The following is a 16,912-nucleotide window of genomic DNA, read 5'->3' as shown; positions in this document are numbered from 1 at the left end:
AGAGAGAAAGGGAAGAAAAACTAATTTTCACGCTGAAATCCCGATTTTGCATATTTATAGGTGTCTTGACATGTGATTTCGTCAACGAGACACATGGCTTCGTCGATGAAGTGAAGAAGGTGGTTCGTCGACGAAAGTAAAGAACTTGTTGGTGAATAAATGGATCTGAAACACACCCTCTCGGTATCTCTTTGTCGACGAAATACTGAACTCGTCTAAGAAACCTATAGGGAGTTCGTCGACGACACCAGGGCATTCGTCGACAAACCCTGTTTTACCCCTTTTAATTTTTCCTTCTCTCTATTATTATCATTTATTATAATTTCTAGGTCTTCACACTTACCCTGAATACTAGGGTACTACAGTCTCCTCTACCTCGGAACTTTCTACTGGTCTGTCTTGGTTTCTTGAAATATTTAAATTCTAGGTGAGACATCTCTCAGTAAGACGGAATAAATTATTGACAGTGTGTGGCACATAAGTTTAGTTATATTACAATACACTCATTTAAATGATTATATCATTTGAGAAAAATATACAAATATGTACTTATAATCATAGAACCGGAAATAGTTTACTATGACTTTCTTGGAATCATCACCATAGGAAAATCACAGAAACCACCATAGAATATCCCTCCTCCAGGTTGCAAGATAGAACCCTAAATTCCAATCTTTAACCTCCAACAATGACTGACCCATATCCCAGTCTACCCATCTCCTACTCTCATCAAGATCCATTCCTATACTCTAGTATTGTATTTTGGTAAAGTCTACAGAACCTAACAACCTAGGCTCTGGTACCAAACTATGACGACCTAATTTTTCTACCATTTTTTTTTTTTCAACAATAATAATCAATCATCATAGGTCAACTAACTATGATACCATATATTACACATAACCTAACCCTATGGGGGGTACTGGGTATTTAGTCCATCCAAAATGCTATACAATACCAGAGTGCTAAGACCTCTACACACACACACACACACACACACACACATATATATATATATATATATATATATATATATATATATATATATATATATATATATACATCCCCAAAAATTCATAAAATAGTCTAGGGGTTATACAAAACACATCCTCTAACTCAAACACTTGCACTGAATACTAGGGTATTACGGTCTCCTTTACCTCGGAGCTTTCTTTACTGGTTTGTCTTGATTTCCTAAAATGTTTAAATTCTGGGTGAGACATCTCTCAATAAGACGGAATAAATTATTGACAATGTGTGCCACATGAGTTTAGTTATATCACAATACACTCATTTAAATGATTATATCATCTGAGAAAAATATACAAATGTGTACTAATAATCATAGAGATATAAAACATAGTTTCACAAGTCTTGATATTATTTCTCATATTCATATTCATAAGCTATCATTTCTTATAATCATATACATATACTTTCATTTTTCATCTTTATATTCATACTCCTTCATTTCTCTTATCATATACATACTCTTTCATTTCTCATATTCATATTAATTCTCTAGCCCATATGTATCTACTAGCATAAAGCATGACTCGTATGCAACTCATGGCTATTCATTTCACTTTTCACTTTTCATAAACATTTTCTAACTCATAAGCATCCACCAGTATATAACACACACCGCATCTGTAGCTCATGGCTGCATATTATCGCGTCTGTAATAAGAAACCAATTTGTGGATATTCAGATCATCATGTATTCACCCACATGATCGGGTTGTGTGACCCAAAGGCTGGACCTAACTGTGGTTGGCCTACCTGGTTAGATCAAAATGGGGAACGCATCTGTAGTACGATTGGCCTATCCAATCTTGGTCTGGACCCCAGAGGGTAACACAACCCTTCACAGGCCCAATCGACTATCTCTCCACACTCTGTACTAGACTTGTGGTTGCACTAATCACAAACACTGGCAACAGTACCATGCTTTGTATACTGTGGTCCATCAGGGTTCTCATTTCCACATTTCTGTGTTCACATTTCATCATTTTTGTAATTCTCATCATTTTTGAATAATTCTCCATTCAACATTTCCGTATAAAACAACTCGATTTATGTATTTCACATATCATCATTTCAGTATAAAATATATCTACATTTCTCATTTCATCGTTTCTGTAAAACATTACTGTATATCCTATATATCATCATTTCCCAGTAAAAACATATCTTTATATCATATTTCATCATTCCTTAGTAAAAGCACATATGTATACAAATCTCATATCATCACATTTGTATATATATATATATAACATAACTGGGTTTCCCATATCTTCACATTTGAATAAAAACATATCTGACTATCTCATATTATCACATATTTCAATATCAACCACATTTTCTGTAATAAAATTGTTATTTCATATTTCTCATGCCATACAACTTTTAACTGATAAACATAATATAATGATCACAGGGAAAATATCAATATCATAGTTTTTTTTCCAAAACATAAGCAGTATTCATAATTTCACATACTTAATTTCAACCAGTTAATTTTTTTAAAAATATTTGTTATAATTTATTCCTCTTACCTACTTACTGAGAGAATTTCCACGAAGATCGTAAAACCCAAGCTTGCAGCGTTTTGGAGCTCAAAACCCTGAAATCACATTTCTTCAGTTCAATCAACTCAACCCTATAATTACAATTATTTTAATATTTCCTAGGCGCACACACTCCCAATAACTAATTAAACTTTTAAAAAATAATTAACGGATATAATTTCATTATCCTTACCCTAACCTTGGAGTGGTGCCTAGGAAACTTAAATTAAAAATTTGCTCCTATTAAAATGACGAGAATCGAAGATAAGATCCCGTGATGGTGTCTGATCGTCGATTTGGCTAAAGATTTGAAGAAAAATTAAGGGGAGAGAGAGAGAGAGAGAGAGAGAGAGAGAGAGAGAGAGAAAGAGAGAGAGAGTTTACCTTATCTTAAGAGTGGTGCCTATGACGTCCTAATCACGAATCCACTCCAGTTAAAATGTTGGCGGCCGAGAATGGAATCCAGTGGTATTTTCATTTCTTCAATTAACCTAAAATCGAAGAAGAAATTGAGGAGAAAGAGAGAGAGTGGTTGAGGAGAGAGAAAGATGTGTGTGAGAGAGAGACGGCGAGAATGAGGGGGGCTCCTTAAGGAATTAATTTCCTTCTGGAAGGTTTATATATATATATATATATTAATGTTATAATATTATATTATATTATATTATTTAATAATTATTATTTATTTAATTAAAATTTTTTAACATTACAACTTTTTTTTCTCTCTCTTTCTTAACACAAAACTCTTTTTTTTAACCTCCTCCTATCTTCTTGTTTTTTTTTTTTTCCATCCCGTACTTGCTTCAAAATTTCTCTATTTATAGGCTTGAGGAGTGATTTGATTAATCAATCAAATTCAAATCAAGCAATCAAAATAAAACTAATTTGTTAAATCAAGTTGATTAATCAAATTTATTTTTCAATCAAGCTTAATTGACAAATCAATTTCAAATTTCGATTTTTGCACAAGTCTTTGATTTTATTTTTATTTTTTGTAAGTTCAAATAAAAGACTCTAGATTGCTGATCCACTTTCATTTTTTTCCTTTTTTTTTTTTAAAGAAATCCAATGTAAAATATATTTTTTCTTTTTTGATATTTTTTTTTGTTTGCATTTTTGTATACAGAAATAATGAAATTCTTTTAGTTTTTGTAATATAAGACCGCCAAACAATTTGGGTGTCTACAGTTAGCTTTCAAATCCTACTAGGAATCGCTCCTTACAATTCATTTTCATTATTTTTCACCCAAAAAAAAAAAAAGAGATCGAGGAGACTTAAAATTCCTTGCAAGTTCTTTTTATTGTGAAGCAAGAGATACTTTTACATGGGTTCAAATGATGTAAGTCTTGTATTACTCTCGTTGGCATTGATATAAATTTTTTTTAATTAGTGAATTTCACTTTTCTGTAAGATAGTGTTTGATAGTATGAATTTTAAAGAATGAAATTGGAAGAAATACCTGTGTGAGGAGCTGCCATGTCCAATGGTTGGTTGGATGAAATGAAGCTAGCCTGTTGATAGTGAAAGTCATGTAAATAATGAGGAGTCGTTCTGGCCAAGTGGATCTGCGAAGGAGGGGAGGTGCTGGAATAGTGGGGATGATTAAGGGCGAAGAATCTGTGGAAGGTGGTGATAATGTGGTAGGTAAGTTAAGTTGGGAAGCTTGTTAAACAATAGCTCAAATGGTGTTTTATTTGAAAGTAATGGACTAGGAATGCGATTAATAATGTAAGCTATTGTAAGGATGCAATCTGTCCAATACAAGAGAGGAAGGTTGGACTGAATTTTTAAGGCTCGGGCAATGTTTAATAAGTGCTGATGTTTACGTTCAACCTTTCCATTTTGTTGTGGTGTTTCCACACAAGTTCGTTGGTGAATAATGCCTCAGTTGTTGAAGAATTCAGTCATTTGAAATTCAAGACCATTATCACTATGAATGATTTTAACTTTGGTGTGAAATTGAGTGTCAATAAGATTGCAAAAGGCCTCAATACACTTCCTGGCATCAGATTTTAGTTTAAGCAAATATATCCAAGTACACAGAGAAAAGTCATCAACGATGGTTAAAAAATATTTGGTGCCATCATATGCCATAACAGAATGAGGTCCCTATATATCGCAATGTATGAGTTCGAAAAGGGCTGTACTCTGGTGAGTACTATCAGGAATGGGAGACGATGATGCTTTGCAAGTGGACAAACAAGACATGGATTCTTATCAGAGAAAGTGAAAATATGATTACTGATGCAGGGATCTTTGATTACATGAAGCTTTGAAAGAGGAGTATGACCCAATCAACAATGCCAGAGATCAGAAATCAGATTCACATCTTTGGAAGTTGCTGAAATAGAAATGGTTTTATGTAATGAAATGGGGAAATGGTTGAAAAGAGCTGCAGGAGGAACTGGAGCAGTAATCAGATTGTAAAGTCCAGCTTTGATCTCACCCATGCCTATCGTGGTCCATGACAAAAGGTCCTGAATAAAACAAAATTGGGAAAAGAAAAGAACACAGCAAGAAAAAGAGTTGATTAGCTGTTTAATAGAAACCAAACTGAAAATGGAAAGAGGGAACACATAAAACATTGTATAAAGTTAATTTTGCATTGATACGAATAGTACCAATGTGGGAAACAGGAGCTGTGTGACCATTAGGTAACTTAACGACAAATGAAATAGAAGATGTTATTGAGGAAAAGAAGGAAGTGTTGCAGATCATGTGATCTATAGCTCCTGTATCCATTAACCAAGGAGTGTGTAAGAATGGAGAGATACCATTCATGGTGGGTGGATGTGAACAATCTGCCTGGAAATTGTTGACTGAATGCGTAGCATTAGAAGGCTCAGTAGGCTTCAAAAGAGCCAACAACTGCTGGTATTGAGTTTTGGTGAAGGTCATCTTGTCATTTGAGATTTCTTCCACTGGGTTGAGAGAAGACATATTAGCAGATGGATTAAACTGCGTGGATTTGCCATTAAACTTGTGGCCTGGTGGATACCCATGCAATTTATAGCACTTTGTAGCAATGTGTCCTGTCATATGACAGTGGGTGCAGGTTGGGGGTTGAGCATTTCCTGCTTTGAAGCAAACATCAAGAGTGTGGCCTTGAATTTTGCAATGGGTGCAAAATGGTCTGTTATGTTTAGATGATTTGGAAGGTTTAGGAGAGAATTTATATGAAGGATAAGATCGGTTAACAACAAGTGCCATGGATTCAGTAGATGGGAGATTAGGTACCATGAAATGTTGTAGTTCTTGCTGTTGAACCATGGAAAAAACTTTGTTTACGGGAGGTAATGGATCCAAGATTATAATTTGATCGCAGGTGGCATTGTATGAATCATTAAGGCCCATAAGGAATTGGATTACACAATCCCTTTGATATTGATCAAGAAGAAAAGCCAACTTGCCACAGGTACAGTCAGGTAAGGGATCATACAGAAGAAGCTCATCCCACAGGGTCTTCAGTTTGCCAAAATAAACAGAAACAAAATCATTGTCTTGGGTGAGACCTGTTAATGCCTTTTTTGAGTTGAAAAATGTGATGACCATTTGATTGAGTGAATCGTTCTTGGAGTTCTTTCCAGACCTGAGCACCATCGTCCACCAAAGCAATGCTAGATTTGAGAGATGGATTTATGGAGTTATGCAACCAAGAAACCACCAGATCATTGCATCGCTCCTATGCATCGAAGAGTGGATCTGAGGTGGAACTTGGTCTGGAGAAGGTGCCATTGATGAAGCCGAGCTTATTTTTTGCACGAAGAGCCCTGCACATGGCTCTCGACCAAGTAGTGTAGTTATCGGCAGTAAGGAGATCAGGGACTAAGGGAAGAGATGGATTATCTCCATGGTCAAGTCGATAGGGGTTGGTTGGATTGGAGAAATCCAGAAAAGAGGATTTGGATGAGTTGGGAGCTTCAGCAGCAATTAAAAAATTTTACGCTGAACCCGCTCTGATACCATGTAAGAACAGAGAAAGGAAAAGAAAAGCTGCTGCAGTAAACTTCTGAAAAATGTATTAATTTTCTCTGTATCTGAACTGTACACGATATTGATTATTTATACAGGAAAATGTTAAACAAATTGTAAACAAACAAAGAATATTCTAACAATTAGTTAAAACAAATTGAGTAATTACATAATGGTACAAAGACACCTCAGCTGTATATGGAGCTATTATGTAAATTTCCTGAAGTAGCATGACATGAGGTGTACCCAGCTAGTGTAAGATGGGGTTGAGTTGCAGCATGGTCATGAGACTGCGCTGATAAAAATTACACAAATTAATTTAAATTTAAATTAATATAAATTCAAGACTCAAACTTCATGACCGATAAGGTAACTATACATATGTTTTTTTTAATAAAAAAAAAAGGGTCACTTCACTTATTTAAGTTCCCCTATTTCGAAATAGGCATAAAAAATCCCACTTAACATTCTCCAAACAGCACATAACTTGTTGCTTTGTTCTGATTACTTTCAATTTTTTTTTTATAACGTGTGGGTGAAGCAAAGAAGAAACTATTACTTTTTGGTTGGTATTTGTACATGCCCAATGCGCTCATCCATCCTTCACAAGTTGGATGAAGCCCAAATCATTTGACGCCAAATTGTGAAGCTGCAGGCCTAAGGTGTTAGGCTTCAACATTGGTATGTACTCAATTTAAAATGTTGTTTTTCCCATTAAGTAGCTGCAACTTTGGAATTTAAATTGTATGTTAATTTAAAAATAAATTTAAATTTATGTTAATTTAAATTTAATGTAATACAAAGACCTTCCTGGGGTTTTAAAAATATCAGAGACCTCTCGAGAGGTTTTTAAAATGTCACAAACCTCCCTTGAGATTTGGTAAAAAGACACAAACATCTCCTAAAAAAACTTGTATTTTTGTAAAATATAAGAAAAATTTATGTCTTTTGTTCAAGGGAGGTCTTTGAAATTTCAAAAAGGTTTGACATGTCTGTCGAATGTTAAATCCCAAAATGGCCTGTTGTTAGGGAATTTCAATAAATCTATCACCTTAGCATCCTTTTGACTGGCCACCTAGAAAAGGCTCAGAAAAGTCCCTGAAAAGTGGCTTTTGCAGCTCATTTATCCAACCAAAAATTTCTTTTGCTCCCGTCTTCCACATTGATCTTCATATGTTCCCAATTGGTGGGTTTCAATTTGTTGAAATTTTTCCAAAGGCCCCAGCTTGTGCCTTTGATTAGACTTTGGGTACTAATATGCAATGCCGTACCTATAGAACAATATTTTTTGACATGGTAAAGAAATTTACTAAACATCTATTCGTGATTATAGCATTATATTATGTTATGTGAATGCATGTGATTGTGTGTACTTATTATTAATCTGAGATTGAATATGATGTGAGGCATTATCTGATTCATGCGATGAAACAATCTTTACTAACATCATAAAACTTAATTAATGAATTCGACCATGGATTCCTAAGGAACATGTTGTTATTCTTCATGTAGTACTTGAAATGAGAGAAGTCACACAACACTCACAGGTTGTCCAATGATTGTGAGGTGGAACAATACTTAAAGGATTGGTAACCTAATTTAAAAAATTCCAAGATAATCTTGATTAATATTTGAATGATCCAAGCTTATCATGGCACCATTCGCAAGGATAGGTGTGTAGTAGGTTTTTAATATCTTTCCTTCACATAACTGAACTCTCGAACACAACTCTAGAATGTAGACTGAAGACTATTAATTCCTTAAATCTTAGGATTAGTTAGAAATCAAGTAATGGATAGTAATTACATGAACTTAACCACACCTAGATAAAAAGGTTAGTGACGATTCCATGAACCTATACAGTGCAAGATTAAGGACATTTGTCACATTCTTTAGAAAGGCATCCCCATTGAGATGTTGGATTTTGGTCCACACCTATTGACAAGGAAAATCAAGAAATTAAAAAAAGGATGACGTACGCAATATGGAAATTGTAATTTTTAAAATGTAATAAATAAAAAAATATCATACTAATAGTTAGTTGATGATTAAAAGTAACATTGCAAATGACGTTACACCACAAAGGAACGTCATACTTTTTTTTTTTTTGTAAAATAAAAAAGAGTCAAAAGCATTATTAAGTGTCAAAAATTGTAATTTTGGAAAAAAATTTCATAATTATTACTTTTTTAAAATTTCCAAGTATGAAATACCTCGATAATTAAAGCTTATATTTTCATGAGCGATTTTAAATTCTAATTTAGAGAATAATGAAAAAAGATATGAGATAAGAGATGTTACTTCCAATTGTGTAGCCTTAACATATATATATATATATATATATATATATATATAGGCTTCCAACCAGCCAAAAATAAATTCCCTATCTAAAAAATATTAAATAGTACTTGGTAACACATGTTTGAAACGCTAATGGGTTGAAAATTTATGTGCATGAAATTGGATAAAGTTGCTTGTATTTATTTTTTGTAATTATTTTACAAAAGTTTCAATTTATGCCCTATTTGGAACTCGAAAAATATTAAGGAAATGAAAAGAAAATATCAAGGAATTTACATGTTTATGTTTAGTTATCAAGTAAATTTAGAAAGAAAATAAAAACTATACCAAATATATGAATAAAATTTTGATATATGATTAATATTTAGTTTTTCTTAATTTTAAATCATATTAAAATAAATTTTCATTTTTTATAGTATTTAATAGAGAAGAAAAATATAAAGAAAAATGAGTCTGTTCCTATTAATATTTGTCCAGTCCCACATCGTCTCTATGAGCAGTTTCAAAGTCAGTATAAGATCTTCTTAACTTTCTCTCCTTAACACTTAGGTTTTAAGGATGAGTTCTCTAACATGGTATCAAAGTAAGGCTTGGGCTGCTTAGCTCCTCCGTGGGCTGGACTTCTTCTCGCTTCATTTCCCCCCATGGGTTTAGGGGAAGTATTAATGTCCGTACAATCCCACATTGTCTCTTAGCTCTCTCTCCTTAACACCTAGGTTTTGAGGATGAGTTATCTAACTGTTCATTTTCCTTTTCTTTTCTTTGTTCAAGCAAAATCCTTAATTCAATTGGACTCTTAAGGTCCTAGTTTTCTCCATCGTAATGTTAGTTAATTATTTTCAAAATTCATTTTTACCCACAACTATACATAAACGTATATATGTGATTTTTTTTTTTAAAAAACTAAAATATCTTTATTTTAAAAAAATTATAAAATATTTTTAAAATAATTTTAAATAAGGTAAGGCTTGAACTTTGAGAAGGGCTCATTAGCTAATTAAAAAAGAAAATAAATGTAATAGTATCATAGATGTAAAATACGGTCTATCCTTCAAAGAAAATGTATAGTATGTAATATTTTTACAGGTTCTAAAAAAAATTATAAATCATTTAATATTATTATGATAAAAAGTTATCTAACCTTCAAAAATAAATGTTGAAAAGAATAAAATTATATATGCAGGAATATCCCAAACGCAATAAAGTTTAAATATATTTAAATTAAACTGCTAAGTGATTTATCATTAAGTAAATAAATATATTAGTTTAAAGATTAACTGTTTATGTGACAATGAATATTAAAACCCACTTTTGTCACTTTAATCTGTTAATTAAATAATTTTTTAATAATAATAAAATTGAAAGCATAATTCACAAACACGTAATATAAAAAAAAAAAAAATCAAAAAGTAACTCTCATCTATTGAAATTTTTTCACCAGCTCATGGGCATCTTAAGAAATTAATAACCACTACAAAATCTCTATAAAAAAAATGTTTTCTCAAAAAAAAATATTATAATGATATTCTTAAATACTTCTTTTTTTAAATACCCTAGGCATGCCTATTACATGCATGACAACTAATTAACATTATGGTTGCACGTATTTTTTTTATTAAATAAAAAGAGAAAAATATATGCATATGTATTTGTTATATATATATATATATATATATATATATATATATATTAAGTGCTATATAAATATTAAAAATGATATTCTTGGTACATTATAGCTTTGAATATAAAGACATATAACATAATTTATGTGTCCTCAATATAACTATTTTTTTTTTCTTTTGATAATACTCCAGCCACTATCGCGTCATTTTAGATACTATGGTGCGACACCAAACCTAAGAGGTGAAAGCCGTCCGCCCATTGACACACACCTGGTAACTATTATATTTTAATTTGGATTATCATGTAACTGTATCCATGCAACAAAATATTTTAGTAATAGTTTAATGATAACACAAATTTTTATAAATAACTTTTGAGTGTTTGTTAATGTGTAAAATTAATTATGACAATGCATTAATTATCTATTTGTTCTCAAAACATTCTTAATTACATTAAAAATCATCTAAATATACCACTCATCATAATCCGTCATTTTGGAGCTTAAAAATCAAACTATTTTCTTTCATCCTTCTTCCTTAGTTCTTAATGAGTATGCCTTTTTTTACCTTTTATTTTTTGAAGACAGGATTGAAACCGAAGACTAATCTGAAAGAGGAAAGAAGAGCCCAGGAGAAATATATATTGAAACTGTTGATCATGGAAGAGGAAGAGTACAAACCAGATCGCATGACAGTCAACGTTGAATCATTGACCAATTCCATAGAAAACTCGATGCGCATGCACCTTGCTTCTCCTTTATCAGTCGAGCACTGCTCCATCTTCAAAGTCCCCGACATCCTCTCCCAACACAATCCGAAGGCTTACGTTCCCGTTGCATTTTCCATCGGACCTCTACACCACGGCGAGGAAAGACTGAAAGCCGCAGAAAAAATCAAACTGCATTATCTGCATGGTCTCATCTCTCGAGAAAAAATCCCTTTAAACGACCTAGTCCAAGTCGTTCTAGGATTGGAGGACGAAGCACGCCGTAGCTATGCTGGCCCGATCAACCTGAGAACAGAAAGATTCACAGAAATTTTGGTAGTCGACGGTTGCTTCATCGTCGAGCTTCTCCGCAAGTCAGGAGATCGGGTGCGGCCAGAAGCTGGCGATCCGATCTTCGGCATGGCTTCTATGATGGAGCTACTATATCACGACTTGATATTGCTAGAAAACCAAGTGCCGTGGCGGGTGCTGGAGCTGCTATTCAGCCAGACCAGAACATTCTCTACGAACCCACCAGGTTCTTCAACCTTGTCGCGCCTTGCTCGGGATTTCTTCGGAAAAATTTTCTCGTGGGTAAGACATTCTACGGTGGATGATCAGCACTCCTACAGTACTCATAAGCATTTACTAGATTTTTTGAGAAACTCCTTGGTTTCGAACTTGCCGCCCGGATCGCAGCGGGAACTGGAATCGGCGCGGCTGATTCCTTCCGCCGCCAGACTGGTGGAGGCCGGAATCAAATTGAAGAAAGCTGATGGTCCTAGTGGCACATCGAAGAGCATCTTGGACATACAATTCAATAAGGGAGTCTTAGAGGTACCGCAATTGATAGTCTCAGAGATCACAGAGTCCCTGCTTCGCAACCTGATAAGCTTCGAGCAGTGCTCCCATGGCTGCACCACAAGGATTACGTCCTACGCCATAGTCTTGGATAGCCTTATTAATGACACCAAGGACATGGAACTTTTGTGCGAGAGCAAGATTATTGATAACTGGCTGAACCCGGAGGAGGCTGCAAATCTCTTCAACAAGCTTTACCATGACACTTTTGTACACACGTTCTTTTACGACGAGCTGTGCGACCGGGTGAATAAATATTGTGATACCAAGTGGCATAGGTGGCGAGCGACGTACGTCCGTAACCATTTTAGCACTCCTTGGGGAATTGCATCGCAAATTCTGGCTACTTTTTTCCTATTCATCTCTATCTTACAGGCCATCAAGACCATAAAAACATTTTAATTAGTTGAGGAGACGCGTGGTCTGTGGGGATGGAAGTTCATTTTAATTTTGATGTTGATTCTCCGCGTGTGTGTGCGCGCGTTTTCTATTTGTTTTTGGATGTAAACTGTGTGGTTTATATAATTGTATGCTTGAGAATAAAGAAAGGGATTGTCGCCTATTTTGTATTAAAATGGGAATGCAATGATGTGTAATGTATAATGTCGTGCAGCCCCCCAGAGGCGAGGGAATAAAATATATGAAATATTGAAAATTTTGATTTGGAGTTGCCACTAACCTATTTTAATTTTCCTTGGTGCGGTTAAAATACCTAATTATTAGTTTAATTTGTTAATAGACAAAACCTAGGCCAATGAACCAGTAGTCTGGGTCTACCTATACCAGAATTGGGATTGAGAGTTCGGTTATGCGAGGGGATGATATTTGCACCCCTTACTTCTATGAACGGTGCCTAATTAATTATGAATTATCCTCAAATTGAATTTAATAACCTTTAATTAACTCTTTTAACATAAACACATAAATGAATGAATGAATAAATAGATGAACAAAATTAAAAGTGGGTTAAAAATCTTAGTATGATTTAAGAATGTCTAATAAAATCTCTAAATGAGGGGATCTTGTTAGATAACCCCCCCCCCCTCTCAGAGCTAATACATGCAGGTGAGGTGTAAAATATCTCATTGTCTTTTTTAAAATTATAAGGACACATCCACACAAAAATCAAGAAAATCATCAAAAAGTATCTTTAAAACATTTCTAGATTTTTCAAAATCTTTTTAGAATTATTCTAAAAATTTTTCAAAAAATTTCTGGGTTCTTTCAAAGATTTTTCCTCATTTTTTTAATAATTTATTTTCCATTTTTTTTATTCCAAGTCAAAATAACTCAAAAATATTTTCCAAATTTTCTCTATTTTTCCTAATTTATCATTATTTTTCTACTATTTTTCTCTGATTTTTAAAATTAAAAACTAATTAAAATTTAAATAAAAAAATAAGTAAAATAAAATAAATAAAAATAATATATATAAACAGTTTGCATCTGAACCCAATTAACCGATTCAATTAAATTGAACCGGGTCAAACCCAGTGGATGCCACGTGTCCACCCATCATGGTGACACGTGGCATCTCTTTTCTTTTTTTCTTTTTGAATTTTTTAAAATAGGGTGACGTGAGCATGAGGTCACCCTGACATGTGTCAACATCGGTTATTCTTTTAGAAAAAAAAAAGGTGACATCAGCATGACGTCACACTGACACATATCAACACCCGCTTGACTCATTATTTAAAACACAAATTGTTAATGTGGCAAAGATCTAATCGTCCAAAGAAAACACAAATCGGACAGTAGAGATTGAGCCATGTCACCCCTAAAACAATATGCCCATAATGTGCCACGTGTAACCACACAGTGGTGACATGTGGCCCACTATCCCCTAATATAAAAACCATTTTTTTTGTTTCTCTCTCATTTTTTCAATTTTGCCTCCTCTCTCTCCCTCTTTCTTTCTCGACCTCTCTTCTCTCTCTCTCTCTCTCTCTCTCTCTCGGCCTTCTTCCTTTTCTCCTTCTTCTTCTTCTTCTTCTTCTGCTTCTGTTCCTTTTCGATCTTCTTCTTCTTCTTCCTATTTCTCGGATCTGCTCTCTTTTATTTTCTTTTTCTTTTATATTTCTTCTTCTATTTTTCTCTTGATCTCTCATATATGTTTTTTTCTTTTCTTTTCTCGCCTATTCTTTTGGTATTTTTTTTTGCAGATATAAACCACATGAAGAATCAAGGCTTCAAATACTCTCAAATCCACAAAAATTTCAAGATAAGTACCCCTCCTTCTCGCTTTTCATATTTTAGAAAAAAAAAATCTTGATTTATGTTCTGAGTTTGAATTGAATCGGGTTTGAGGTGAGTTGACTCAACCTGATGTAATTGGTGTATTCCCAAGAGGGGGGTGAAATATTTTAAAAAAATTTCTTCTTATGTCAAATAAAAATACGCAATCAGTATAGCACAACCTAGGGTCTTTCTAAACAGTCAGAAATACCACAAAAATAAACTGAGCAGATAATCAAAACAAATAAAGCAATCTCAGTAATTCCCAATCATTCACAATAATAAGAACACAAACATTCAAGTGCAGAAATTAAATTTGCGAAAATTAAAATCAGACACAAGATATGTTATAGAGGTTCGGCCAAACATGCCTACGTTTCCGCCTCAAACTCACAAGTAAGAGGATTCCACTAAGTGCTCACTTAATGAGTGGAGCGACACCGATTACAACCTCCTCTCCTTACTGGGCGAGGAATACCCCATGTCATATTATAGGGCTGACCCCAACCAATACACCTCACAGGACGGTGCTCCTAGTTCTCCTAACTGGGTTTGAATCAGTCCGAGACTTTCTTGACCAAGTGTAAATCTATCCGGGACTCCTTATAGGGTGAGTCTCCCTCTTCAACCCACGCCTGGAATACAAAAAATATAAAAATTTGTGTACAGATATATGCTTCTAGCAGATGTGTACAAATTTAAGCTCTAAATGCACTCACGTATGATATGAAATACAACTCAAGTGAGTATGGGTATTTTCTCAAATACAATCTTTGAATTTTATATATATATATGATGTAAGCTTCCAAGATTAAACCCTAACAACAATTTTCTCCTTCAATATTTTTCAATAAAAAATAGGAGAACCTAGGGTTTTCACTCAAACGGATTTTTGCACAAGTGACAATGTATGATCTTCAGTTCAAAATATAGTGTGCAAAAATATTCATAAGCAAAAATGAGGTTCTCCAAAAATATATTTGTCAAGACGAAATATATGGAGAAACCTCACACTACTCTCAAAAATTGATTTTCAAAAACTAATAATGAATGCGAGTAAATGCCTTAATACATCACCCAAATAAAATGATTCTTAGGCAACCCTCAAATGCAATTAATTTGCAAGTGAAAGGGAGTAGAAGAATAATCAATAGCTCTTTTGAAAACGATTTTTCAAAGAAAAATGAAGAGTATGAATTAAAAGCTTTGGGGATGAAAGAATTAGCAAAAATATTTCTAAATAATTTTTGAACTAATCGTCATGCTAATTATGTTAATAAGAGGGGTATTTATAGAATTCTTGAAATTTATGACCGTTAGGGACACACTCGGTGTTTTGGAAATGTTTAATTATAAAATTAATTACATTTTAGCACTTAAAAAATTTTCAACCTGAGATGTTCGGTTGGCTAACATTAAGCATCAGTCGACCGAGCACATAGCCATTTTGAATTTTGAAATAAGTTCGGTTGGCATTGGGAGATAACTAGTTGGCTGAAGATGGGCAATTTTGAACCTTTGTAGGTTTTTCGGTCGGCTGAGACCAAATGTCGGTCTGTCGGTGCTTGAGGTTCGGTTGCCCGAATCCATTTTGACCTATAAGGTCAATCCGCCAAGGAGCAGAAGACAGACCTAAAATGCATAGTTGGTTGGCCAAGCATTTTAGTTGATTTAGGAGCTGGTCGACCGAGGCTTTTTAATTAAGCCTAAAAATAAAATAAATTTAAGCCCTGTTTTTGTCCCAATTTTGACCCTATAGTTATGTCAAAAATCTTGTTCGATTTTAACTTTTATGAAAAGGATTTTTGATGAAAAAAATCAGTGCCCTAAGGTCTATTTATAGTCTTTGATTCCCTACAATTAGTCTATGGTCATTACTGAGTTTAGCAATTCATATCATGCAGATGCATGCATTATTACAAACCAAAAATATAAAACTAAAATGCAATACAAAGAAAATAGATTTCTTCATTTTCTTTGCTCTTTTTTCCTCCTGGAATACGCCAGATTGAGCTTTAAGTTCTGTCTTGGCTTCCATGTCCTCTTGATCTTATGTGTGACCTGAATTTTAAACCTGGTCATAAGCTAAATACGCACATAAGATACTAGTGTTTCTTCAACATCAAAACAAGGATTGGACTAAAAAAGTCAACACAACCTGAACTCACTAGGTTGGACTCAATCTATTAAGTGACTGAGTGAGTCAACTCACTAAGTCTTTGTAATCCGAATTGGTTTTGGGTTTTGTTCATGTGGGCTTTGTTTATGTGGGCTTGGGATTTGGATATAGGGGCTTTGTTGCACATGTGCGGGCTTGGCTTAGGTCAAAAAGCCTGGGCCTCTATTTTAAAATGTGTGGGCTCACTCAAAGTTGGGCTTGATTTAGGCTTTGATTGGGTTTTGGGCTTCGGTCCATTGTGATTTTTAAAATGTAGTTGGGCCCAGGCCCATTGTGGATTTAAGAAAAAAAACATTTGGGCTCAAGCCCATTGTGATTTTTAAAACAAGGTTGGGCCCAGGTTAGCATTTGGGCTTCAAAATTTGGACCCGTGTACTAATGGGACCAGATCCAAATTGGATTTGGGTTCTGGGTTTATGGATCCTTGAATCAAACGAGTCAGCCCAACCAAATGGATCGAGTT

The 16,912-nt window shown here is 34.1% G+C and overlaps 1 protein-coding gene across 1 annotated transcript; it reads left to right on the top strand.

Annotated features, from left to right (window-relative positions):
• The first annotated feature begins 6,187 nt into the window (after positions 1-6,187).
• LOC131160859 (UPF0481 protein At3g47200-like) lies at positions 6,188-12,437 on the top strand. Its single transcript, XM_058116739.1, has 2 exons — positions 6,188-6,364; positions 11,052-12,437. Exons 1-2 carry the CDS (start codon positions 6,188-6,190, stop codon positions 12,435-12,437), a joined length of 1,563 nt encoding a protein of 520 aa, XP_057972722.1.
• The last annotated feature ends 4,475 nt before the right edge of the window (positions 12,438-16,912 follow it).

Source organism: Malania oleifera, chromosome 7, assembly GCF_029873635.1.
Source record: "Malania oleifera isolate guangnan ecotype guangnan chromosome 7, ASM2987363v1, whole genome shotgun sequence".
Lineage (NCBI taxonomy): Eukaryota > Viridiplantae > Streptophyta > Magnoliopsida > Santalales > Ximeniaceae > Malania > Malania oleifera.
This window is presented reverse-complemented; position numbering and strand designations above follow the sequence as displayed.

What these genes read in the sequence shown, in the direction of transcription:
- LOC131160859 (XM_058116739.1), top strand. Translation starts at nt 6,188, where the DNA reads ATGCTAGATTTGAGAGATGGATTTATGGAGTTATGCAACCAAGAAACC. An exon ending in TGCACATGGCTCTCGACCAA is followed by an intron (nt 6,365 to 11,051) that starts GTAGTGTAGTTA and finishes TATTTTTTGAAG; the next exon opens with ACAGGATTGAAACCGAAGAC.